At 45.2% G+C, this 26,630-nt stretch overlaps 1 protein-coding gene across 1 annotated transcript in view; it reads right to left on the bottom strand.

The window, feature by feature from the left end:
• Positions 1 to 21,018, bottom strand: part of LOC149434357 (fatty acyl-CoA hydrolase precursor, medium chain-like) — a 37,785-nt gene extending 16,767 nt beyond the window's left edge. Inside the window, exons 1-6 of the mRNA XM_089663783.1 lie at positions 20,905 to 21,018; positions 16,068 to 16,272; positions 13,313 to 13,451; positions 9,072 to 9,205; positions 2,696 to 2,849; positions 1,689 to 1,802 (exon numbers count right to left, since the gene is read on the bottom strand). Coding sequence (XP_089519909.1) covers positions 1,689 to 1,802; positions 2,696 to 2,849; positions 9,072 to 9,205; positions 13,313 to 13,451; positions 16,068 to 16,272; positions 20,905 to 20,956 — 798 coding nt within the window. The 5' untranslated portion in view covers positions 20,957 to 21,018. The remainder of the gene's footprint in view (positions 1 to 1,688; positions 1,803 to 2,695; positions 2,850 to 9,071; positions 9,206 to 13,312; positions 13,452 to 16,067; positions 16,273 to 20,904) is intronic.
• Between the last annotated feature and the right edge of the window lie 5,612 nt (positions 21,019 to 26,630).

Raw genomic sequence — 26,630 nt, 5'->3', positions numbered from 1 at the left:
CTCTAGCTTTTGTCAGCTCACACTCTAGTTTTGAACATTCCGCCATTCATTCCTATGGGACCAATTTCACCACAAAAACGCCGATATTTCGTGAACCATTCGGCGAAACGTTCCACAAAGTAATAGCAATCCAATCGGGAACAATCCGCACATTTCGGTATATTACTGTCTTTGTAGTGTAAAAACTGTGGGAGGAGTTAGGGTGGTAAATTTGGCTATAATAAGAATATATATGTGAGATAACAGTAAGTGGTCTTGCCATGCAAGAACACTTAAAAAAAAATTGCTGTCAATTTATATAGCTCTGACATGTTCCATGGTGCTGTACAGAGAACACTGAGCCAGTCACATCAGTCTCTACACCAGAGGAGCTTACACTCTAATGTGCCCCCACAGTCACACACTATTAATATTATACATTCTTATAGCTCTGACATATACCACAGTGCTGTACAGAGAACACTAAGACAGTCACATCAGTCTCTGCACCACAGGAGCTTACACTCTAATGAGAAAAAAATGCTCTTAATGTATATAGCCCTGACATGGTGCTGTCAGGGGCGGACTGACCATTTGGAAACTTGGGCACTGCCCGAGGGCCTGGGGTCAGTAGAGGGCCCCATGAGATGCCCCTGGTACCTTTTTCATAGTCTTTTTGAGTTTGGGTAAGGACACAGGGGCCCCATGATCCCCTATTGCCCGGGGGCCCCATGAGTTGTCAGTCCGCACCTGGGTGCTGTACAGCAAACACCAAGCCATTCCCTTCACTCTCTGCACCTGAGGAGCCTAATGTCCCCCCACAGTCACATACTGTTATTATACATTTACTATATAGCTCTGACATATACCGTATTGCTGTACAGAAAACACTGAGCCAATGCCATCATACTCTGCACCAGAGGAGCTTACACTCTAATGCCCCCTCCCCCTCTTCCCCACAGTCAAACACTATTATTAATTTTATACATTTATATAGCTGTGACATACCAGAGTGCTGTACAGAAAACACTGAGCCAATACCATTGTTCTCTGCACCAGAGGAGCTTACACTCTAATGCCCCGGATAATAGAATTCTGTTTCTTTGTATATAGTTCTATTTATGTTATTTTCAGAAAAAAATCAGTTTCTTTTCTGCTATTTGCTGATGTAGGCTTGTTTGGTTTTGTTTATTTATATAGATATATATTCATTTTTATTTTCTGTATATATGTAAATATGCTTTTATTAATAAGCTGTATGTTTGCAAGATTTTAAATAAACATAAATTTACTCTCTAATGCCCCCCCCCCCCCTCCCCACAGTCACACACTATTATTATTATTATTTATATAGCTGTGACATACCGTAGTGCTGTACAGAGAACACTGAGCCAATACCATCGTATTCTGCACCAGAGGAGCTTACACTCTAATGTCCCCACACCGTCTACATAAATTCTTATTACATTTTTTAATATATATAAATATATATATACACACACACACTAGGGAGCATTAGTGCTAGCTACTGAGCCACTATGTATACTCTCCACTGCATGAAGAGCCAATACCATCGTACTCTGCACCAGAGGAGCTTACACTCTAATGCCCCCCCACAGTCACACACTATTATTATTATACATATATATAGCTCTGACATACTATCCACTGCAATGGTTGTACAAGGCAATGTATGATGGTGGACTTACATCACGGTAGAAGATGAGGTCCTCCGGCTTACTGACCTCCACCCCGGGCATCACTGCTGTTCCGCTCTCAGCGATGGCTTTGTGAAAGAGTCCTTTTGTTAAAGGAGAGAGCACCTAGAACATGGAAAGGTTATATATACAGTACTGTATATGCATATGAAACATCAGACTGCTAAGCTCATCTCTCTATCACTCTGCTCTCTCCTCCTATCAGCATGCTGCTTGTCAGCACATGAACCAATAGGCTCTTTGTACAGCTTCTCCCTTTCTCAGTCTGAGCTCTGCTGTACAGGGACTGCAAGAGGCTGATAGCAGGTGACATTCAGGTGCTTGCTGACACTTTTATGACACTCATTTATAGGATGTATGTTTGTAAAGTATGTAAAGTGCTAAAAGTGGACCTGTCATCAGATATATATTCTCATATTAAGTCCATATGTGCTCAGTAATGTGTTTGTATAAGACTTTCAGGTATTTATTACCCCCCACAGAGATCACAGTACTAACAATGCATACATCTGTTTTTCTCTGCAGGACGTTGCCATCTTTGTTCAGGCATCATCCATCTACTTCCTGAGTTCAGATGCCAGCTCAGAGATGACACAATCATGTAAATCTCAGTGCCTGTGCAGTTCTTGGCTGTGTTCACTAATGTCTGACACAGATAAGCCCCCTGCTGTAGCCCCCAGATTGACAATGTCGCAGTCTGATCACTGGAGGAGGAGAGACTTCGGAAATGCTTCCTCCTGCCTGCAGTAGACTGATGACATCATCACAGCCTAGGCAGAGTCACTGACTGGAGATCAAGGATGACTTTTTCATTATAAAAGTTGGAGGTGATACTATTGCTGTATGAAATGTCAGGAATATATCCACAGTAAGTGTGACACATCCAGAGAACTAGTATGTTCTTCAGAAGGTCAGTCCCTGGTGACAGTGTCACTTAAGTAAAATAAATAGCTTGGCCTTGGTGGCAGTTCTCGGTTAGTCGGCAAGTTGGATCATACCAAAGCTGAGACACTGACTCCCCCGGCAGACTCCCCGAATATGGTGACAGAGTGCCGATCACCCCCGAAATCAGCGATGTTCTCCTGCACCCAATGGAGGGCCGCCACCTGGTCCATGAAGCCCAGATTGCCGGGCAGCTCCTTGTCTCCGGTACTGGGGGAGGAAGAGGAAATACATAAAAATTCTAAAAAAATGTGCATGCAGCATTTTCCGCAATGCAGCACACAGCCACGCCTACGCATTGAGAGAGCATGTCGGGGTGCCTTTACAGCAGAGCTTTAATGAGAGTCTATACAGCACTGAGATATATGTTAGAGCTATAAAAATGTATAAAAATAATAGTGCGTGGGGGACAGTAGAGTGTAAGCTCTTCTGGTACAGAGACTAATGTGAATGACTTAGTGTTATGTGTAGAGCACTGTGGCACTGTATATAATATATATATATATAGCTAAAAACATTTATATTATAGTGTATGATTGCGGGGGGGGGGACATTAGTTTCAAAAATACCAGAGAAAAGAATACCGACCGGTTGACCATACCTAGGCCACCCATCTGCTTGGGAAGGTAGGTTACAGACCTCTTAACGAGGTTCAGTCTGTTCCCCCATAACAGCTGGAAGAAACAACTATAGATCTTCGCATAGAGAGACATTGTCAAAACACAGACAAAGCTGACATACAGAAATACCGGGATCAGGTAAGTTTTAACTAGATCAATCCTTTCCCTGTAAGAGAGTTTCCAATCCTTCCAGCTAGGCATCGAGATCTTACATAGTTACATAGTTAGTCTGGCTGAAAAAAGACAAAAGTCCATCTAGTTCAACCATTAACCTCCCTGGCGGTATTCCCGAGTGTAGCTCGGGGTAAAGTTTCAGTACCAAAAGCGGTAACCCCGAGCTACACTCCATGCGGCACTACATAGGGGGACTGCAGCGCTTACCTTGTCCTTCGCTCCCGCGATGTGTCCCCTGCAGCGTCCCCGGCCATCTCCTACGGCCGATGCCGGCATCTGGCTTCCGTGTTCCAGTCCCTGTGACGTCGGGACTTACGGGCAGCAAATGTGAAATTTTTTAAAAAATGTCATTTTTTAAAAAATGATTATTACATAGTAAAACATTCCTGTATCAAACCATTTCACATACATTTTGTCCCGAGTGCTTTGTCCGGCGCCCTGCCTGCATTTTTACTGTTCTTTCTGCCTGGAAACTGAGAAACGTCCATGGCGTCCAAAAAGCGTCCCTTTACGTCAAAAACGGTTTTAGACCGGCTAGAGAACAGCGATAGTAAATCAGAACCACTTGCCGAATTGAGTGATAATGATTCGTGGGGGAAATTCCTCATCAGACACTGAAAACGATTCTGCGACTTTGCTCAGCGATGTGCGAACTTGGTGCTATATTTCACATTTCAGTGTTTTTGGTTTGATTATATTATTGAATTAAATGTATTATTATTATATTATTATTTTTTATGATTATTTATTAAATTATAATTTATGATTTTCTGTTTGAAGTTTTATCATATCCGGGATGTTTACTAGACTCTTGTTCGGACAGATTTCAGTGAGTTATTCCTAAATTACAGGCCTAAAATTAAAAAAAATACATATTTCCATGCAAAATAATGGTACCGCTTTCAGCACCAAAAATCTGAAATAATCATACCGCTAGGGAGTTTAAAAAAAAAAAAGTTATAATCCTATACCCACAGTTGATCCAGAGGAAGGAAAAAAACCAGCACAGCATGATCCAATTTGCTCCTGCTGGGGAACAAATTCCTTCCTGATCCCCTGAGAGGCAATCGGATATTCTCTGGATCAACTTTACCTATAAATATTATATCCAGTTATATTCTGTGTATCTAAGAATCAATCCAGGACTTTTTTAACCTCCTTGGCGGTGTTCCCGAGTGTAGCTCGGGGTAGAATTTCTATACCAAGAACGGTAACCCCAAGCTACACTCGGGCTTACTATGCAGCACTTCTCTGGGGGTCCCTGCAGCACTTACCTTGTCCTTCGCTCCCACGATGTGTCCCCTGTAGCGTCCCCGTCCATCTCCTCCGGCGGATGCCGGCATCTGACTTCCGTGTTCCGGTCCCCGTGACGTCGGAACGTTCGGGCGGCGGAACCGGCGGGAAATTTGAAATTTTTAAAAAATGACATTTTTGCTGTCATTGCTTTTTCACTGCATTTCACATACATTTTGTCCCCACTGCTTTGTCCGGCGCCCTGCCTGCATTTTGACTGTTCTTTCTGCCTGGAAACTTAGAAAAGTCCATGGCATCCAAAAAGCGTCCCTTTACATCAAAAGCGGTTTTAGAACAGCGATAGTAAATCAGAACTACTTGCAGAATTGAGTGATAATGATTTGTGGGGAAATTCGTCATCAGACACTGAAAACGATTTTGCGACTTTGCTCAGCGATGTGCGAATTTGCCTCTGTATTTCAAATTTCAGTGTTTTTGGTTTGATTATATTATTGAATTAAATTTATTATTATTATATTATTATTTTTTATGATTATTTATTAAATTATAATTTATGATTTCGTGTTTCAAGTTTTATCATATCCGGAATGTTTAATAGACTCTTTTTCGGATAGATTTCAGTGAGTTATTCGTAAAAATTACAGCCTACAATTAAAAACTACATATTTCCATGCAAAAAAATGGTACCGCTTTCAGCACAAAATTCCTGACATGATCATACCGCCAGGGAGGTTAAAGCAATCTTGTAGTCTGCTTACCCAGTTTGAAAAGCCGTAATCGCTGGGACCAAATTTGATGCCTAAAACTTTCATCTCCTGTTGGGACTCTGAGAAGGCGTCTGGTAGTTAAAGCTTCTGCCCTCCTCTCCCATCCAGAAAACCTCACTCTTATCCTGACTGATCTTTGAACCAGATGCCTCCGCTTACTGCCCCACCACCTCCTCCGCCTCCTCTGTGCCAGAGATGAAGACAGACACATCAACAGTGTGATGAACTAGGAGCAGAGAGAGAGAGCACAGAGGCAAACCACAAGGATCCAGACACGCAGGCATTTATTAGGGGACTCAGGGGAGAGGCAGTGGGAGAACTAGTCCACAGAACAAACGTCAGGCACAGCAAGGGAGAATGTTCCTCAGGACAGCAAACAAGGGAAGTAATCCACAGGGCAGCCGGGAAACACAGCAAGGGGAATGTTCCACAGGATGGCAATATGGGACAGCTTACAAGGGATTGAGTCAAGCACAGGGCAGGGAATGGGGCAGACAAGTGGGTTTAGTCAAGCACAAGGCAGAGATCCGGGCAGACAAGTGGGTTGAGTCAAGCACAGGGCAGAGATCTGGGCAGACAAGTGGGTTGAGTCAAGCACAGGGCAGAGATCTGGGCAGACAAGTGGGTTGAGTCAAGCACAGGGCAGAGATCTGGGCAGACAAGTGGGTTGAGTCCAGCACAAGGCAGAGATCCGGGCAGACAAGTGGGTTGAGTCCAGCACAAGTCAGAGATCTGGGCAGACAAGTGGTTTGAGTTCAGCACAGGGCAGGGATCCGGGCAGACAAGTGGGTTGAGTCCAGCATAGGGCAGAGATCTGGGCAGACAAGTGGGTTGAGTCCAGCATAGGGCAGAGATCTGGGCAGACAAGTGGGTTGAGTCCAGCATAGGGCAGAGATCTGGGCAGACAAGTGGGTTGAGTCCAGCACAAGGCAGAGATCCGGGCAGACAAGTGGGTTGAGTTCAGCACAGGGCAGAGATCCGGGCAGACATGTGGGTTGAGTCAAGCACAGGGCAGTGAAATGGGCAGACAAGTGGGTTGAGTCAAGCACAGGGCAGGGATTCGGGCAGCAGGGTATGGCACATCAAGGGTACAGGCCAGCACACAGGGCGGCAATTGAGGAAGTCCAGGCAGTGTGGCAGGGGAAAGGAGGTCTAGCGGGCAAAGGTCCTTCATAGGCACATCACTGGTCCTCTGAGGGCTGTGTATCCTGGCAGCAGCATCTGGACCACACAGTCAGCCATTACAGGAAGAGCTTGGAGGAGAACTTCACCAAATATGGGGTCAGGGTAACTGGGAGTTTATTACTGTGTTGTCCTGGGAGTTTATTATTGTGTTTATTACTGTGACGTGCTGTGGGTTAATTGTCATGCAATGTTTTGGGTTAATTATTGTGCAGCGTTGGGAGTTAACTGTTGTGCAATGCTGGGGGCTAAATATTGTGCAATGTTGGGGTTAATTACTACACCATATGGAGGATTAAGCATTGTACCATGTCCTGGTTAATTACCGTGCTGTGATAGGGGTTCATTTTTGTGTTCTACTGTGGATTATTTTTGGTAAGTGCTGGGAGTTGATTATTTTGCTCTGCTGGCTTTATTTCTGAACTTGACACAAGCTGGGAGTTATAATTTCTTGCCCCAGCTGGGTTTATATTAATCCCACAGTTTCTTCAGTTCACTCCCTGGTCTTATTTGGTGTACAGTGGGGGTCAGCAACCAGTAGATCGTGATCTACCATTAGATCACGGCCAGGTAACTGGTAGATCTCGGTCTGGGCTTGCTGACCCGCCATCCCAGAGCATCAAACAGAGTACAATACCGAGGAACTACTTGCAAAGTTGGAGTTGTAGTAGGGAGCAAGAGCCGCATAAGTTGATGTCTACTCTGTAGTGTTGCTCCTACGCCCTGTCATGGTTGGTGTGTGTAGCACCTGCTAAGCATGACCCATTCAGGTGAGTGAGGCCGCTCTATAATTGCCCTGCAACCTTGTGCAGTACAGCAAACAAGGGGTTAAACAGGCAACTGTGTGTTGCTTTCTCACCACCTGCTTTAAGCCCTTGGACCCTGAAGAAGCATACGGTTGCAGTTGCCTTAGCAACTAAAAGGGGTAGGGACTTGGGGGGAGGCGGTAAAATCGTGAATCAACTGCCAGGTTTTACCACCCCCCAATGTTACATGTGAACAAGCCCTTAGGCTGCCGCTGCTGATTACAACTAAGAGTTCATTCACCAGTACAGTAAGCAGTGCTGCTTCTCTGCAAAGCGATCCCAGTGTGCTTGACACGTGGTGAGGAGGCGTTATGTTGTCTCCTCATCACCTGATATAAGCCCATGATTTCTCTGCAATGCAGGTGATTGTGACACGGTATTGCAGAAATTAGAGGTTTAAGTCAGGTGTGAGGAGGTGACACTGTGCCCGGTGATCTTTGACTTCTCCCATGTTGTTCAGGTAGATCTCCACCTCTTTAAGGTTGCCTACCCCTGGTCTACAGACTCAACAAATCCCAGGCACCAGGTCGCCATGGCGACTAGAAATTGCATCTTGGCATCTGGGTTCACTCACTGCCTCCCATTGACTTTAATGGGAAATAGCGCCCCATAGACTTCAATGGGAAATCACGCCCCATAGACTTCAATGCAAAACGCCTCTCATAGACTTCAAGGCATAAACGCCTCCCATAGACTTCAATGGGAAAAAACTCCCGTAAACTTCGATGGAAAAATGCCTCCCGTAGACTTCGATGGGAAAACGCCTCCCGTAGACTTTGATGGGAAAATGCCTCCCGTAAACTTTGATGGGAAAACACCTCCCGTAGACTTCGATGGGAAAATGCCTCCCGTAGACTTTGATGGGAAAACAGCTCCCATAGATTTCAATGCAAAAATGCCTCCCATCGACCTCAATGCAAAAACACCCTCCTTAGACTTCAATGCAAAAACGCCTGTCAATAGCAATCCTGTGTGATGCCACTCCATCTCTTTTGAGTCTGGAACGCACAGGATCCTTTACATAATGGTACTCAAAGCACATTGCATGCGGATCGCATCTGTGTGAACCACCTCAGTAGCAACACAGAATATCTAGCCTGATCGCATACGTGTGAACCAGGGCGGCTCCATTTACACCCGAGCATTTTGGGATCACAAAATGCAGGTTCAGGTGGCATTATTTTCAATGGTGCCTAAAACGTGGTGCAGTTTTCCTGTGATTGTCGCATGGTGAATTGCATAGTTTGCTGTGTTTGCTGTGAATTGCATAGCATGAATTCCAGGGCGCTGACAACCCACGCTTCGCTAAAAACATTGGGCTCCTAACTTGTTAAGCTGGATCCTAGGTTCAAAGCACATTTGTCATGCCCTGGTCTACATAAAGGAAGAAAAGTGTTACACTACAAGCCATAGACCATGAAGAAACATCCACTTGCTGGCCATGCCCACAGGTAATGGTAGGTGGCACATGAAGTGTGCTGCATTACCACCCCCACTCCTACTTCCAGCACCAGCATAGCACCCCCAAAAAATGTGTCTGTAGTCGCTCCTATATAATTGTATATTAATAATAGTGTGTGACTAGCTCAGTGTTCTCTCTGTACACTAAATTAAGGGGGAGAGCTTTACCTGAAAAATCCCAGAATTCCCAGCCGGTACTGAATGGACACGACAACCACATTACCGTAGACGCTGAGTGCAGAACCATCATAGAGACTGGCTCCACCCACCAACAGCCCGCCTCCATGTATGAAGAACATGACCTAAAAACACAAGAATGCGGGTTGACGTCACAAACTGAGACAATGTGGAAATCACTATCAATTTTCATATATATATGTCATAATTGCTGAGTAACACAAGGTGGAAAATCAGTAGCTTTATTGCCTTTTGTTTAAATCTTCAGCTCCATAGCAGAATCCTAGCAGGATCATTTCATTACATTAAGAGGTATTTTTACAAATCATTTGTTGCAGGAATGTCAGAAGCATTTGTGCAAGCTGAACAAAATGTCACCGTAATTTTTGTAGTAGATTAATGCCTGTATCATCAGCACCATCTAGGGGCCAAAAGGTGGTATAGTTTTCAAATTGCAGTATTTCAGAAAACTATACCACATTCTGGCCCCTAGATGGAGCTGATGATACAGACAATAAACAGATACATTTCATTCAGTTTGCATGAATGCTTCTGACATGTGCAAGGAATGTTTTATAAATAGCCCCCTAAGTATTTTTACTCCTCCTGCACACGGGACGTTTTTACAGCGGCTGTTTTTGGCTGTTGACATTTTTTTCTACAGCCAGTAAACCCCCCCAGCATGTTCTCCTATGTGTCCATCCCCGGCATGTTATCCTATGTGTCCATCCCCGGCGTGTTATCCTATGTGTCCATCCCCGGCATGTTATCCTATGTGTGTCCATCCCCGGCATGTTATCCTACGTGTCCATCCCCGGCGTGTTATCCTATGTGTCCATCCCCGGCATGTTATCCTATGTGTCCATCCCCGGCATGTTATCCTATGTGTCCATCCCCGGCATGTTATCCTATGTGTGTCCATCCCCGGCATGTTATCCTACGTGTCCATCCCCGGCATGTTCTCCTACGTGTCCATCCCCAGCATGTTATCCTACGTGTCCATCCCCGGCATGTTATCCTACGTGTCCATCCCCGGCATGTTCTCCTACGTGTCCATCCCCGGCATGTTCTCCTACGTGTCCATCCCCAGCATGTTATCCTATGTGTCCATCCCCGGCATGTTCTCCTACGTGTCCATCCCCGGCATGTTATCCTATGTGTCCATCCCCGGCATGTTATCCTATGTGTGTCCATCCCCGGCATGTTATCCTACGTGTCCATCCCCGGCATGTTCTCCTACGTGTCCATCCCCGGCATGTTATCCTATGTGTCCATCCCCGGCATGCTATCCTATGTGTCCATCCCCGGCATGTTATCCTATGTGTGTCCATCCCCGGCATGTTATCCTATGTGTGTCCATCCCCGGCATGTTATCCTATGTGTCCATCCCCGGCATGTTCTCCTATGTGTCCATCCCCAGCATGTTATCCTATGTGTCCATCCCCGGCATGTTATCCTATGTGTGTCCATCCCCGGCATGTTATCCTATGTGTCCATCCCCGGCATGTTATCCTATGTGTGTCCATCCCCGGCATGTTATCCTATGTGTCCATCCCCGGCATGTTATCCTATGTGTGTCCATCCCCGGCATGTTATCCTATGTGTGTCCATCCCCGGCATGTTATCCTATGTGTGTCCATCCCCGGCATGTTATCCTATGTGTCCATCCCCGGCATGTTATCCTATGTGTCCATCCCCGGCATGTTATCCTATGTGTCCATCCCCGGCATGCTATCCTATGTGTCCATCCCCGGCATGTTATCCTATGTGTCCATCCCCGGCATGTTATCCTATGTGTCCATCCCCGGCATGTTATCCTATGTGTGTCCATCCCCAGCATGTTATCCTACGTGTCCATCCCCGGCATGTTATCCTATGTGTCCATCCCCGGCATGTTCTCCTATGTGTCCATCCCCGGCATGTTATCCTATGTGTCCATCCCCGGCATGTTCTCCTATGTGTCCATCCCCAGCATGTTATCCTACGTGTCCATCCCCGGCATGTTATCCTATGTGTCCATCCCCGGCATGTTCTCCTATGTGTCCATCCCCGGCATGTTATCCTATGTGTCCATCCCCGGCATGTTATCCTATGTGTGTCCATCCCCGGCATGTTATCCTATGTGTCCATCCCCGGCATGTTATCCTATGTGTCCATCCCCGGCATGTTATCCTATGTGTCCATCCCCGGCATGCTATCCTATGTGTCCATCCCCGGCATGTTATCCTATGTGTCCATCCCCGGCATGTTATCCTATGTGTCCATCCCCGGCATGTTATCCTATGTGTGTCCATCCCCAGCATGTTATCCTACGTGTCCATCCCCGGCATGTTATCCTATGTGTCCATCCCCGGCATGTTCTCCTATGTGTCCATCCCCGGCATGTTATCCTATGTGTCCATCCCCGGCATGTTCTCCTATGTGTCCATCCCCAGCATGTTATCCTACGTGTCCATCCCCGGCATGTTATCCTATGTGTCCATCCCCGGCATGTTCTCCTATGTGTCCATCCCCGGCATGTTATCCTATGTGTCCATACACACATAGACTGGAATCAATGTTTTTTGGCTGGAAAAAAAACCCAGAAGTAGAGGGTTTCTGGAGGAGTTTTTTAGCTGTAAGTCCTCATGCACACGGGACATTCTGATAACGCTGGTAACGTTAGCTGTGTAAAGTCACATTTAAAATGTGAAATTTGAGCTTTTTTTAGCATTTTTGCATTAGCGCTTAGCTGCTTTTAGTGGCGTTTTTCCACGTTTTTCCGCGTTTGCGGTTTTTTGCATTTTTTTAGAAAAAAAAAGTTTTTTCTTGGTCAAAAAAAGTCCAAAAACGCTAATTTGCAGCGTTTTACCGCATTTTGTCGCCTTTTTCAGTGTTAAAGTGTTTTAGAGCTAAAAAACTCCTCTAGAAACCCACTCGTTTTGGAGTTTTTTTTCCAGCCAAAACACGTTGATTGCAGTCTATGTGTGTATGGACACGTAGGATAACATGCTGGGGGGTTTACTGACTGTAGAAAAAAATGTCAAAAGCCAAAAACAGCCGCTGTAAAAACGTCCCGTGTGCAGGAGGACTAAAAACGCTGGAAAACACTGTAAAACTTTGCAAACTGGCGTTTTTGGACGTTTTGGTAAAAAAAAATGCTAACAAACGCAAATGCAGGAAAATGCAGCTAAACCCTAGTGCAAAATCACTAAAAAAGAGCGGAAAAACTCACGTTTTTAACGTGACTTTACACAGTTAACGTTACCAGCGTTATCAAAACATCCCGTGTGCATGAGGACTTAACCACTTCCCATCCGGCCACTGTACATAAACGGGAGGACGGTGCAGTGCGGGGGCAGGTTGCCGTTCATAAAAAAAAACTTTCTAGCAATACACACCAAATTGAGCATGTGCAAATGCATAGGGTCCAGTCTTTCTTATTATGAGATAAGAAGTGGTCACTTGATAAAGGGGAGGACCAGAGACGACAGGATCAAATGACCGTTTTACACCATGCAGAGAATTAACCCCTTAGGTTCCACAGTGAGTATAACAAGCATGCTTTACTGCATACAGACTGATATTACTGTTGTGGGTTTAGTAACAAGTATTTCCAGCTCTTCATAAAAGCCAGTGGGGGGAGGAGTACAGGGTGACACATCAGCTTCTTGCTGATTACAAAAGACATCTCACATGGTTCCTTGCAGTGCCTCCAGTTATTGTGCCATTCGACCTGAGCTAGAATGAAAGAACACATCCCTAGGTACCCTTTAGATGTATGTCTTCCAGAAAGGGAGCTAGCCATTGGATGGTGTAGACTTTAGTTGTGCATTCTGCCCATAAGTATTTTGAATACTTTCCATCATACCTGCTTTGGCAACAGTAATCAAGCAACTGACCAATCTGCACCGTCCAAGGCCATTACGGGTGAACATGCTCATCTAAAGGGATGCTGGAGATGTGTTCTTTCACTCGGGATAATTACTAACTCTCTCTGCTCTCAGTGTATCTGAATGGGGGGGATACAAAGGGAAATTTTGGGTGAGTAGAATAAATTCTAGACAGAGGAAAGGAAATGAATGTGGATGGAGATTTTAAGGTGTTTATGGGGACCAAATGTACACAGAACTTTAAAGAAAGAGGAAAAACTGAGAACTGAAACTTAAAGTATATTTTTTTTTTTCTTGTTGAGCGTATTCACACTTTAACTTTGCATTATCAGCAGCCTCCTCTTTTGTTGTGATACTCACAGGTAACTTTGATTCCTTTTCCCTATTGCTCGGAGTGAAAATATTCAGATACAGGCAATCCTCCGACAGAGGCGGCATCTTAAATGTAGATTTGAAGTAGGTGGTCATTCCCTCCATAATCCCCATATCCTGCAAACACCTGAAAGACCAAATACAAAAGAACACAACATTAGCATATGAGCACCTAATGTAATTTAATTATTAGTAAAGCATATAATAATCGCCTTTTTATGACCCTGTACACGGCTCTGTGCTCATAGCAACAGCCTGACACCCATAGAAAATATTAGTAAGAAAACATAATGCACCATGTATCAAAAACCAGTAATACGGAACATCAAAAATGATATTAAAAAAACATGTTCAGCCCATTAAGTGAGACAAATTTCCTAAAGGAAGATTAAATCCTCCCAAAATATACCTTGTAGGCAAGGGCGGACTGACCATTCGGGTTGGCCTGAAGGCCCGGGGTCAGTAGGGGCCCCATGAGATGTCCTTGGTTCCTTTCATAGGCTTTTTTGGGTGTGGTTTGAGTGTGGGCGAGGACACAGGGGCCCTATGATCCCCTATTGCCCGGGGGCCCCATGAGTTGTCAGTCTGCCCCTGCTTGTAGGGAGATGTGAAGAGTATAGGGATTGTATTCTTGTGCATGCGGCTGGCATTTTATGGTGGTGACTACGGCAAAATGCGGCAGAAAACTACACATGGGAATGGCTGCTGGAGGTCCAACTCAGGGGTGCACATGATCTCCTGCCATCTAGCACTTTTTGTGCCCATATTCCCCGGATATCTAGCAGTTTTTACACCCAGATCCCTCTGGTATCAAGAAGTTTTGTGCCCCTATCCCAGTGGATTCTAGCAGTTTGGTGTCCATATGCCTGGACATCTAGCAGTTCTTGTGCCCATACCCCCTTGGTGTCTACCAGTTTTTGTGTCCATAGCGTTTTGGGATCTAGCAGTTTTAGTGCCCATATCCCCTTAGTGTCTAATCATTTGTTTCTCCCATATCTCCTTGGCACCTAGCAGTATTTTGTCCATATCCCCGTGGCATCTAGTAGTTCTTATGCCTATATATCCTTGGTGTCTACCAATCTTTGTGCCCATATACCCTTGGATGTAGCCGTTCCTGTGCCCATATACCCTTGGTTTCTAGTAGCTCTTATGCCTAAATCCTCTTGGTGTCTGCCAATTGTTTGTGCCCATGTCACCTTGGGATCCAGCAGTTCTTGTACCAATGTACCCTTGGTGTCTACCATCTTTTGTGCCCATATCCCTTTGGTTTCTACCAATTTTTGTGCTCATATCACCCTGGGATCTAGCAGCTCTTGTGCCTATATCCCCTTGATCACTACCAATTTTTGTGCCCATATCACTTTGAGACCTAGCAGTTCTTGTGCCCATATCTCCTTGGTGTCTACCATTTTTTGTGCCCATATCCCCTTAGTATTTACCAATTTGTGTGCCCATATCACCTTGGGATCTTGCAGTTCCTGTGCCCATATCCCCTTGATGTCTACCAATTCTTTGTACCCAAATCACATTGAGATCTAGCAGTTCCTGTGCCCATATCACCTGGATATCTAGCAGTTCTTGTGCCCATATCTCCTTGATGTCTACCAATTGTTTGTGCCCATATCCCCATGGTATCTACCAATTGTTTGTGTCCATATCAACCTGAAATCTAGCAGCTCTTGTGCACATATCCCTTGGGATCTACCAATTGTTGTGCCCATATCCCCATGGTATCTACCAATTGTTTGTGTCCATATCACCTTGGGATCTAGCCGTTCTTGTGCCCATATTCCCTTGATGACTACCAATTGTTTGTGCCCTTATCACCTTGGGATCTAGCAGTTCTTGTGCCCATACACCCTTGGTGTCTACCATTTTTGTGCCCATATACCCTTGGTGTCTACCATTTTTGTGCCCATACACCCTTGGTGTCTACCATTTTTGTGCCCATATACCCTTGGTGTCTACCATTTTTTGCCCATATACCCTTGGTGTCTACCATTTTTGTGCCCATATACCTTTGGTGTCTACCAATTATTTTGCCTATATCACCTTAGGATCTAGCAGTTCTTGTGCCCATATCCCATTGGTATCAACCAATTATTGCACCGTACCACCTTGGCATTAATATTTTTATGCCCATAGCCCCTGAGTGTCTAGTAATGTGTAAACATGTTCTCCTGTTGTCTGAGGATTTTTGGTGCTATTTTTCTTGGTTATACTACCTCTTCCTGTTTGTGTTTCCTATTTAACCAATCAGATTAATTTCATATTTCTACTGCAGTATGAGGGAATCAAATGGATTATCTGATTGGCTGCTCCGGGTATTAAGAAATGTTTTTTCAGCAATGTTCTTTCTGAGTATATTCTAGTTTTATAACCTAGTGCTGATCGTAGTTTGTAGTAAATAGGGGTCAGCTTCTTCATATCGTCCCACAGAGCTCAGATTTGTATTCCTCTTCTCCTCAACTGCCATTTAAAAACCCTAGAAAAGAGGTCTCACTCACTCTGCTGCATTCTCAGTAATGTAGGATAACAAGCCAATGAATGAGAGAGACCCCGTCACAATGGCCCTGGGCAGGTGGGTGGAGCTGGGAACCCAAGTGTGGGGATCGGACTTTCAGAATTGATGTAAGGATTTGGTGGCTCACTCAACCAGCATCCACCCAAAATGGAAACATTTGTTTTAGGCAGATTGGTCTGAACCCTTTTAGAGCACAGATGGTGAAATCCTGACACTTACATGGGGGGATATTGGGAGGCGTCTAGGACGGATTCCCAGGGCTCGATCGCTTCCGGATAGGCAAATCTCAATGGGCCAACTGGAGGCTTTGCAAAGGGGATCCCATAGAAAGCATCTGCAGTTCTTGGAGTTTCCTTCACTGGCTCGATGACCCCCTGGAGCTTCCCGTATTTTGTGTCCACCAATGGCCTTTCCTCCGCTCCACCTGAAATCAGAGAAAACACAGAGAGAGATGGCACACCGTCCACCCTTGTGATCCCATTTCCAGCCTATGGTATATAATGTGTCAGTGTAACCCTTCCAGGTATTTATGACCAATCACAGAGACCACAGGATTCACCCTGACAATTCCCTCGCCTGTTCTCTTCAGAATGATGGCACCATCTTTGCTCAGACATAACCCAGGGTCACCATCTACTTCCTGCACTGAGATGTTGGCTCAGAGATCATGCAATCATGTAAATCCTGGTGCGTATGCAGTTCTTGGCTGTGTTCACAAATGTCTGACACACATCAGCCTCTGCTGCAGACTCTCACCTTAACTTGCTACAAAGTTACAATATACAGTCTGATCACTGGGGGAGGAGAACTGAGGAAATGCTTCCTCCTGCCTGTAGCAGACTTATTATATCATCACAGCCTAGGCAAAGTCACTGACTGGAGCTCAAGGATGGCTTTTTATTGATAAAAGGTGGAGATTTCTCAGAAATGATACTTTACACTGTGACCAGTCAGGAATTTATTCATTTAGATTATTCATGGCGTTATTTTTTTATCAATAGATCCCACAATGTTTATTGTATGTAATGCTAGAGAGGACTGTCAGAGACTGGGGACATATACAATAGGTTATGTCGGAGACTGGGGACATATACAATAGGTTATGTCGGAGACTGGGGACATATACAATAGGTTATGTCGGAGACTGGGGACATATACAATAGGTTATGTCAGAGACTGGGGACATATACAATAGGTTATGTCGGAGACTGGGGACATATACAATAGGTTATGTCGGAGACTGGGGACATGCACAATAGGTTATGTCGGAGACTGGGGACATACACAATAGGTTATGTAGGAGACTGGGGACATATACAATAGGTTATGTCGGAGACTGGGGACATGCACAATAGGTTATGTAGGAGACTGGGGACATATACAATAGGTTATGTCGGAGACTGGGGACATATACAATAGGTTATGTAGGAGACTGGGGACATATACAATAGGTTATGTCGGAGACTGGGGACATATACAATAGGTTATGTAGGAGACTGGGGACATATACAATAGGTTATGTCGGAGACTGGGGACATACACAATAGGTTATGTCAGAGACTGGGGACATATACAATAGGTTATGTCGGAGACTGGGGACATATACAATAGGTTATGTCGGAGACTGGGGACATACACAATAGGTTATGTCGGAGACTGGGGACATACACAATAGGTTATGTAGGAGACTGGGGACATACACAATAGGTTATGTAGGAGACTGGGGACATATACAATAGGTTATGTCGGAGACTGGGGACATATACAATAGGTTATGTCGGAGACTGGGGACATATACAATAGGTTATGTCGGAGACTGGGGACATATACAATAGGTTATGTCGGAGACTGGGGACATGAGCCTAACAGAGGTCACTGCTATAATCCCTTTAAAATCAATTTTCCTGCTACAGACTTCTGGGGTCCAAAGGCCTCACAACAAGTACTAAAGGGCCCCAGGTTGGGCCCCAGGGATATAGAGTTCCTCATGTTATTATCTATATAACATCAATCCTGCAGGTAAGTTCTTGTATTAACTCGATTCCTGACAAGTAATAGACATTAGTGTTTATTAAAGCCCAACTCCAGCAAAAACATTTCTATTTAGTGTCTACCTTCCTGTCCCCGTGATAAACTCTCCCATCATTCATATCATGGTGTCACAGTGACAGGAAATGAGGTGAACTCTACCTGAAAGGGGGAGGGGCATTTCAAGAAATCATAAATGAATTTAACCTGTAGTGAAGACAAAGTGAAGACAAACATTCTATAACAGTGATGCCCATACTGTAGTCCTTTGGGCTCTCCTTTAACTGGTCCATGCTCCAACGATGGATCACTATTCTTTCCACTGACACTAATGATGGGGCACTATTCCTCCCACTGACACCAACAATGGGGCACTATTCCTTCCACTGACACCAACGATGGGGCACTGTTCCTTCCTCTGGCACCAACAATGGGACACTGTTCCTTCCACGGGCACCAACAATGGGGCACTATTCCTCCCACTGACACCAATGATGGGGCACTATTCCTCCCACTGACACCAACGATGGGGCACTATTCCTCCCACTGACACCAACGATGGGGCACTATTCCTCCCACTGACACCAAAGATGGGGCACTATTCCTCCCACTGACACCAACAATGGGGCACTGTTCCTCCCACTGACACCAACAATGGGGCACTGTTCCTTCCACTGGCACCAACAATGGGGCACTATTCCTCCCACTGACACCAACGATGGGGCACTCTTCTTCCACTGACACCAACGATGGGGCACTATTCCTCCCACTGACACCAACGATGGGGCACTATTCCTCCCACTGACACCAACGATGGGGCACTATTCCTCCCACTGACACCAATGATGGGGCACTATTCCTCCCACTGACACCAACGATGGGGCACTATTCCTCCCACTGACACCAACGATGGGGCACTATTTCTCCCACTGACACCAATGATGGGACACTATTCTTCCTACTGACACTAACAATGAGGCAATATTCCTTCTGTGTCTACCAATGACTGGGGCTCTTTTCCTTCCACTGACACCAATGATGAAAGATGGGGCACTTTTCCTTCTACTGATACCAACAATGAGAGCCCTATTTTTCTCACTAACAACAATGATAGGGGCAACTTTTGGATCATTCTGAGCTGAAGGTTTCTGAAGCATCCTGGAGCTGGGGGTTTCAAGATCTACCTAGACTCGAGTTTTTCAGAATCTACTTGAAGCTGATAGTTTCTAGATCTACTTGAAGCTGGGGGTTTCTGGGTCTACCTGGAGTTGGAGCTGAGGGTTTATAGATTTCCCTGAAGCTCTGGGTTTCTGAAGATACCTGGAGTTGGAGCTGGGGGCTTTTGCATGTACCTGGAGCTGGGGGTTTCTGGATCTACCTGGACCCAGGTTTTTCTAGATCTACTTGAAGCTGATTGCCTCTGGATCTACTTGGAGCTGGGGGTTTCTGGATCTACCTGAAGCTGCCGGTTTTTTAAAATGCCTGGAATTGGAGCTGAGTTTTTTTTTAGATCTACTTAGAGCTAGGGATTTCTGGGTCTACCTGGGGTTGGGTTTTTCTAGAGCTGCCTAGAGATTAAGATGGAGCTGAGGGTTTCTGGATCTACTTGGAGCTGGGGGTTTCTGGATCTGCCCTGAGCTGGGATTTCTGGATCTGTTGAGAGCTGGGGGTTTCTGGACTCTGGACTGCCTGGAGTTTGGGGTTTCTATATCTTCCTGGAGGTCCATATCTGCCCTGAGCTGGGATTTCTGGATCTGTTGAGAGCTGGGGTTTTTTGGATTGGTCTGAAGTTGCAGGTTTTTGAAGATGCCTGGAATTGGAGCTGAGTTTTTTTTTTTTAGATCTTCCTAGAGCTAGGGGTTTCTGGGTCTACCTAGGGTTAGGGATTTCTAGAGCTGACTAGAGATTAAGATGGAGCTGAGGGTTTCTGGATCTTTTTGGAGCTGGGGGTTTCTGGATCTGCCCTGAGCTGGGATTTCTGGACCTGTTGAGAGCTGAGGGTTTCTGGACTCTGGACTGCCTGGAGTTGGGGATTTCTATCTCTTCCTGGAGGTCCATATCTGCCCTGAGCTGGGATTTCTGGATCTGTTGAGAGCTAGGGGTTTCTGTATCGGCCTGAAGTTGCAGGTTGCTGTATCTATCCAAAGTTGGAGGCTTCAAATCTACTTGGAGCTGGGGGTTTCTGTTTCTGCCCAAAACTGGGGATTTGTATAATTACCTCAACTCTGGATCTATCTGGCGTTGAGGGTTTCTGGATCTGCCTGGAGCTGGGGGTTTCTATAGCTTCCTGGAAGTCCATATCTGCCAAGAGATGAGGATTTCTTGATCTACCTGGAGTTGAGGGTTTCTGGATCTGCCTTGAGCTAAGACTTCAGAATCTCTTGGGAGCTGGGGGTTTCTGCAGTGCCTGGAGCTGGGGGTTTCTATAGCTTCCTGGAGGTCCATATCTGCCTAGAGATGGGGATTTATGGATCTATGTGGAGTTGAGGGTTTCTTGATCTTCTTGGAGCTGGGATTTCTTCATCTGCCTGAAGTTGGGGGTTTCTATACCTGACTGGGAGCTGCAGATTCTAGATCGGCCTGGAGTTGCAGATTTCTGGATCTATCTGAAGCTGAAGGTTTCAGGATGTGCCTGGAGTTAGCTGGGGGTTTGTTTAGGCTTTGGAGCTGCCTGGAAATGATGACTGATAAAACCACTCTGGAGCTGGAAGTAGCAAAGAACTCTCAACTCTCTTATTCAGCTAATGAAACACTCCAGAACAGGGGCGGACTGACCATTTGGAAACTTGGGCACTGCCCAAGGGCCCGGGGTCAGTAGGGGGCCCCTTGAGATGACCCTGCTACCTTTTTCATAGGCTTTTTTGAGTTTGGGCAAGGACACAGGGGCCCCATGATCCCCTATTGCCCGGGGGCCCCATGAGTTGTCAGTCCGCCCCTGCTCCAGAAATATATAAAGTACTGGGGAGGTCACTAAGTGTCACTGAATTATAGAGGACAATCATATACAGTAGGTGACCTGAGATCTCACCTGTCCGGAGGAGGACCAATGAGGACAGGCAGAGGAGAGCGCACACCTTCATCGTTCCTCCGCCGTTTTTCCTAAACCTGCAGTCAGGTGTTCTGATATTTGGAATGAGATTATTATAATTGTTGAATATATAACAGTGATGCCCATACTGTAGTCCTTTGGGCTCTCCTTTAACTGGTCCATGCTCCAACGATGGATCACTATTCTTTCCACTGACACTAATGATGGGGCACTATTCCTCCCACTGACACCAACAATGGGGCACTATTCCTTCCACTGACACCAACGATGGGGCACTGTTCCTTCCACTGGCACCAACAATGGGACACTGTTCCTTCCACGGGCACCAACAATGGGGCACTATTCCTCCCACTGACACCAATGATGGGGCACTATTCCTCCCACTGACACCAACGATGGGGCACTATTCCTCCCACTGACACCAACGATGGGGCACTATTCCTCCCACTGACACCAAAGATGGGGCACTATTCCTCCCACTGACACCAACAATGGGGCACTGTTCCTCCCACTGACACCAACAATGGGGCACTGTTCCTTCCACTGGCACCAACAATGGGGCACTATTCCTCCCACTGACACCAACGATGGGGCACTCTTCTTCCACTGACACCAACGATGGGGCACTATTCCTCCCACTGACACCAACGATGGGGCACTATTCCTCCCACTGACACCAACGATGGGGCACTATTCCTCCCACTGACACCAATGATGGGGCACTATTCCTCCCACTGACACCAACGATGGGGCACTATTCCTCCCACTGACACCAACGATGGGGCACTATTTCTCCCACTGACACCAATGATGGGACACTATTCTTCCTACTGACACTAACAATGAGGCAATATTCCTTCTGTGTCTACCAATGACTGGGGCTCTTTTCCTTCCACTGACACCAATGATGAAAGATGGGGCACTTTTCCTTCTACTGATACCAACAATGAGAGCCCTATTTTTCTCACTAACAACAATGATAGGGGCAACTTTTGGATCATTCTGAGCTGAAGGTTTCTGAAGCATCCTGGAGCTGGGGGTTTCAAGATCTACCTAGACTCGAGTTTTTCAGAATCTACTTGAAGCTGATAGTTTCTAGATCTACTTGAAGCTGGGGGTTTCTGGGTCTACCTGGAGTTGGAGCTGAGGGTTTATAGATTTCCCTGAAGCTCTGGGTTTCTGAAGATACCTGGAGTTGGAGCTGGGGGCTTTTGCATGTACCTGGAGCTGGGGGTTTCTGGATCTACCTGGACCCAGGTTTTTCTAGATCTACTTGAAGCTGATTGCCTCTGGATCTACTTGGAGCTGGGGGTTTCTGGATCTACCTGAAGCTGCCGGTTTTTTAAAATGCCTGGAATTGGAGCTGAGTTTTTTTTTAGATCTACTTAGAGCTAGGGATTTCTGGGTCTACCTGGGGTTGGGTTTTTCTAGAGCTGCCTAGAGATTAAGATGGAGCTGAGGGTTTCTGGATCTACTTGGAGCTGGGGGTTTCTGGATCTGCCCTGAGCTGGGATTTCTGGATCTGTTGAGAGCTGGGGGTTTCTGGACTCTGGACTGCCTGGAGTTTGGGGTTTCTATATCTTCCTGGAGGTCCATATCTGCCCTGAGCTGGGATTTCTGGATCTGTTGAGAGCTGGGGTTTTTTGGATTGGTCTGAAGTTGCAGGTTTTTGAAGATGCCTGGAATTGGAGCTGAGTTTTTTTTTTTTAGATCTTCCTAGAGCTAGGGGTTTCTGGGTCTACCTAGGGTTAGGGATTTCTAGAGCTGACTAGAGATTAAGATGGAGCTGAGGGTTTCTGGATCTTTTTGGAGCTGGGGGTTTCTGGATCTGCCCTGAGCTGGGATTTCTGGACCTGTTGAGAGCTGAGGGTTTCTGGACTCTGGACTGCCTGGAGTTGGGGATTTCTATCTCTTCCTGGAGGTCCATATCTGCCCTGAGCTGGGATTTCTGGATCTGTTGAGAGCTAGGGGTTTCTGTATCGGCCTGAAGTTGCAGGTTGCTGTATCTATCCAAAGTTGGAGGCTTCAAATCTACTTGGAGCTGGGGGTTTCTGTTTCTGCCCAAAACTGGGGATTTGTATAATTACCTCAACTCTGGATCTATCTGGCGTTGAGGGTTTCTGGATCTGCCTGGAGCTGGGGGTTTCTATAGCTTCCTGGAAGTCCATATCTGCCAAGAGATGAGGATTTCTTGATCTACCTGGAGTTGAGGGTTTCTGGATCTGCCTTGAGCTAAGACTTCAGAATCTCTTGGGAGCTGGGGGTTTCTGCAGTGCCTGGAGCTGGGGGTTTCTATAGCTTCCTGGAGGTCCATATCTGCCTAGAGATGGGGATTTATGGATCTATGTGGAGTTGAGGGTTTCTTGATCTTCTTGGAGCTGGGATTTCTTCATCTGCCTGAAGTTGGGGGTTTCTATACCTGACTGGGAGCTGCAGATTCTAGATCGGCCTGGAGTTGCAGATTTCTGGATCTATCTGAAGCTGAAGGTTTCAGGATGTGCCTGGAGTTAGCTGGGGGTTTGTTTAGGCTTTGGAGCTGCCTGGAAATGATGACTGATAAAACCACTCTGGAGCTGGAAGTAGCAAAGAACTCTCAACTCTCTTATTCAGCTAATGAAACACTCCAGAACAGGGGCGGACTGACCATTTGGAAACTTGGGCACTGCCCAAGGGCCCGGGGTCAGTAGGGGGCCCCTTGAGATGACCCTGCTACCTTTTTCATAGGCTTTTTTGAGTTTGGGCAAGGACACAGGGGCCCCATGATCCCCTATTGCCCGGGGGCCCCATGAGTTGTCAGTCCGCCCCTGCTCCAGAAATATATAAAGTACTGGGGAGGTCACTAAGTGTCACTGAATTATAGAGGACAATCATATACAGTAGGTGACCTGAGATCTCACCTGTCCGGAGGAGGACCAATGAGGACAGGCAGAGGAGAGCGCACACCTTCATCGTTCCTCCGCCGTTTTTCCTAAACCTGCAGTCAGGTGTTCTGATATTTGGAATGAGATTATTATAATTGTTGAATATCTCGGAGTGTTGCTATTGGCTGCATGACAGGACAGACACACCCCTTTCCCCATTTAATCTTCACAGCTCAACCAGCTCAGCAGATTTACGAGTCTAAAGTTCCATATGCTCCTGAAATGCATCTCATGTTCTGTGGAGCAAAGGTACTACTACCATCTGTGTGAAATAGGATACACTGCCTGGGACAAAGACCCCAACCAATAGGAAAAAGCCTCTTTGGGTGCCTATGATCACCGCAAAATCTGCTCTCAGGTTTCTGTCAATCCTCACTTTTTTTTTCCTTTACACAAACTGCCAGAGTTGCTTAAAGATGCCACACACATTACAATCTGATTGTACAATTTTCTTTAGATCTACCCACAAGGAAGAAAAAAATATTAGAAATATATTTAAAAAAATATTCTTCCCAAATATATTGACATATTTGAAATGCTAAACGTTTGGATATATTCAATATATTTCAAAATATATTTCAATAAATATATATACTGTATGCTAAAATGCGTTTTTATTGCAAAATATATAAAAAATATAAAAAAAAACATTTCAAATATACTGTATGTCTTTAAAAATACAAATGTACATTTTTGGAATGGATTTACAAATATATGTAAAAAATATATGTTAAAATGACTTTTTTATGTTTAAAAAAAATCTGAAGAATATATTTATTATTATATTATTTTTTTTAAATTTATTCTTCAGATTTTTTTTAAACATATAAAAAAGTCATTTTAACATACATTGTTACATATATTTGTAAATGAATTCCAAAAATGTAGATTTGTATTTTTAAAGACATACAGTATATTTGAAATGTATTTTTTTTTTCAAATTTGTTATATATTTTGCAATAAAAATGCACTTCGACATACAGTATGTATAAATATATATATATATAGAATATGGGCAAAATTGCAGCATTGCAAACAGGGGCGGACTGACAACTCATGGGGCCCCCGGGCAATAGGGGATCATGGGGCCCCTGTGTCCTTGCCCACACTCAAAAAAAGGCCTATAAAAGCTACCAGGGGCATTTCATGGGGCCCCTTACTGACCCTGGGTCCTCGGGCAGTGCCCGAGTTCTCGAATGGTCAGTCAGCCCGATTGCAAATATATGTCAATATATTTGGGAAGAATTTTTTTTAAACATATAAAAAAGTAATTTTAACATATATTTTTACAAATATTGGTAAATAGATTCCAAAAATGTAGATTTGTATTTTTAAAGACATACAGTATATTTGAAATGTATTTAAAAAAATATTTTTCATATATTTTGTAATAAAAATGCATTTCGACATACAGTGTATATATATATATATATATATATATATATATATATATATATATATTGAATATGGCCAAAATTGCAGCATTTCACATATGTGTCAATATATTTGGGAAGAATATTTTTAAAATATATTTCAAATATATTTTTCTTCCATGTGGGTACCATCAACTATATGCTGATGTTGCTGTGTGAAATCCAAGCCTGCAGATGGCAGTAACACATGAGTCCCTGTTTGCTTCTTCTTCTGTCAGCCACCAAAAGTGACACAGTATCATTTCATGGGCCTCCCAATCAGGTGATTGCTGTGATTGGCCATCACAGTGATCATAAGGTAAGGATTAATCACAGTGCTGTGACACAACACGTGACGCATGAATGTGACAGCACAGAATAAAACCGAGTTCTGGCTGCCGCATTTTTGCATACAGGGAAAGGGTTAATATAAAGGAGGATTCCAGAACACACCCAGCTCTATATCTGAAGGATTTACATAATGTACAGGACAGAAGCAGGTAAGCAGAGGAAATAATATATTTTTATTGTTTCCACAAGAAATGTAGCCACCATGTTTCACAGTTGGCATGGTGTTCTTGGGGTCATAGGCAGCTTTCCTCCTCCTCCAAACACAGGTGTTGAGTTGATGCCAAAGAGCTGGATTTTGGTCTCATCTGACCACAACACTTCCAACTAGTCCTCCTCTGCATCATTCAGATGTTCAGTGGCAGACTTCAGAGAGGACTGGACATGTGCTTTCTTGAGCAGAGGGACCTTGCGGGCACTGCAGGATTTCAGTCCTTGTCGGCGTAGTGTGTTACCAATTGTTTTCTTGGTGACTGTGGTCCCAGCTGCCTGGAGATCATTGACAAGATCCACACGTGCAGGGGCGGACTGACAACTCATGGGGCCCCTGTGTCCTTGCCCAAACTCAAAAAAGCCTATAAAAAAGGTACCAGGGGCATCTCATGGGGCCCCCTACTGACCCCGGGCCCTCGGGCAGTGCCCGAATTTCCAAATGATCAGTCCGCCCCTGCTCACGTGTAGTTCTGGGATGATTCCTCACTGTTCTCATGATCATTGACACTCCATGAGGTGAGATCTTGCATGGTGCACCAGACCTAGGGAGACTGACACTTGTTTTGTGTTTCTTCCATTTGTGAATGATTGCACCAACTGTTGTCACCTTCTCACCAAGTTGTTTGGCGATAGTTTGGTAGCCCAGTCCAGCCTTGTGTAGGTCTACAATCTTGTCCCTGACATCCTTGGACAGCTCTTTGGTCTTTGCCATGGTAGAGAGTTTGGAATCTGATTGTTTGATTGCTCCCGTGGACAGGTGTCTTTTATACAGGTAACAACATGAGATTAGCAGCACTCCCTTTAAGAGACT

This window comes from Staurois parvus, unplaced genomic scaffold (assembly GCF_062004578.1).
Source record: "Staurois parvus isolate SC_StPar_1 unplaced genomic scaffold, SC_StPar_1.0 ptg001766l, whole genome shotgun sequence".
Classification (NCBI taxonomy): Eukaryota; Metazoa; Chordata; class Amphibia; order Anura; family Ranidae; genus Staurois; species Staurois parvus.
The sequence above is the reverse complement of the archived record's forward strand: the minus strand, read 5'-3'. Positions and strand labels throughout refer to the sequence as shown.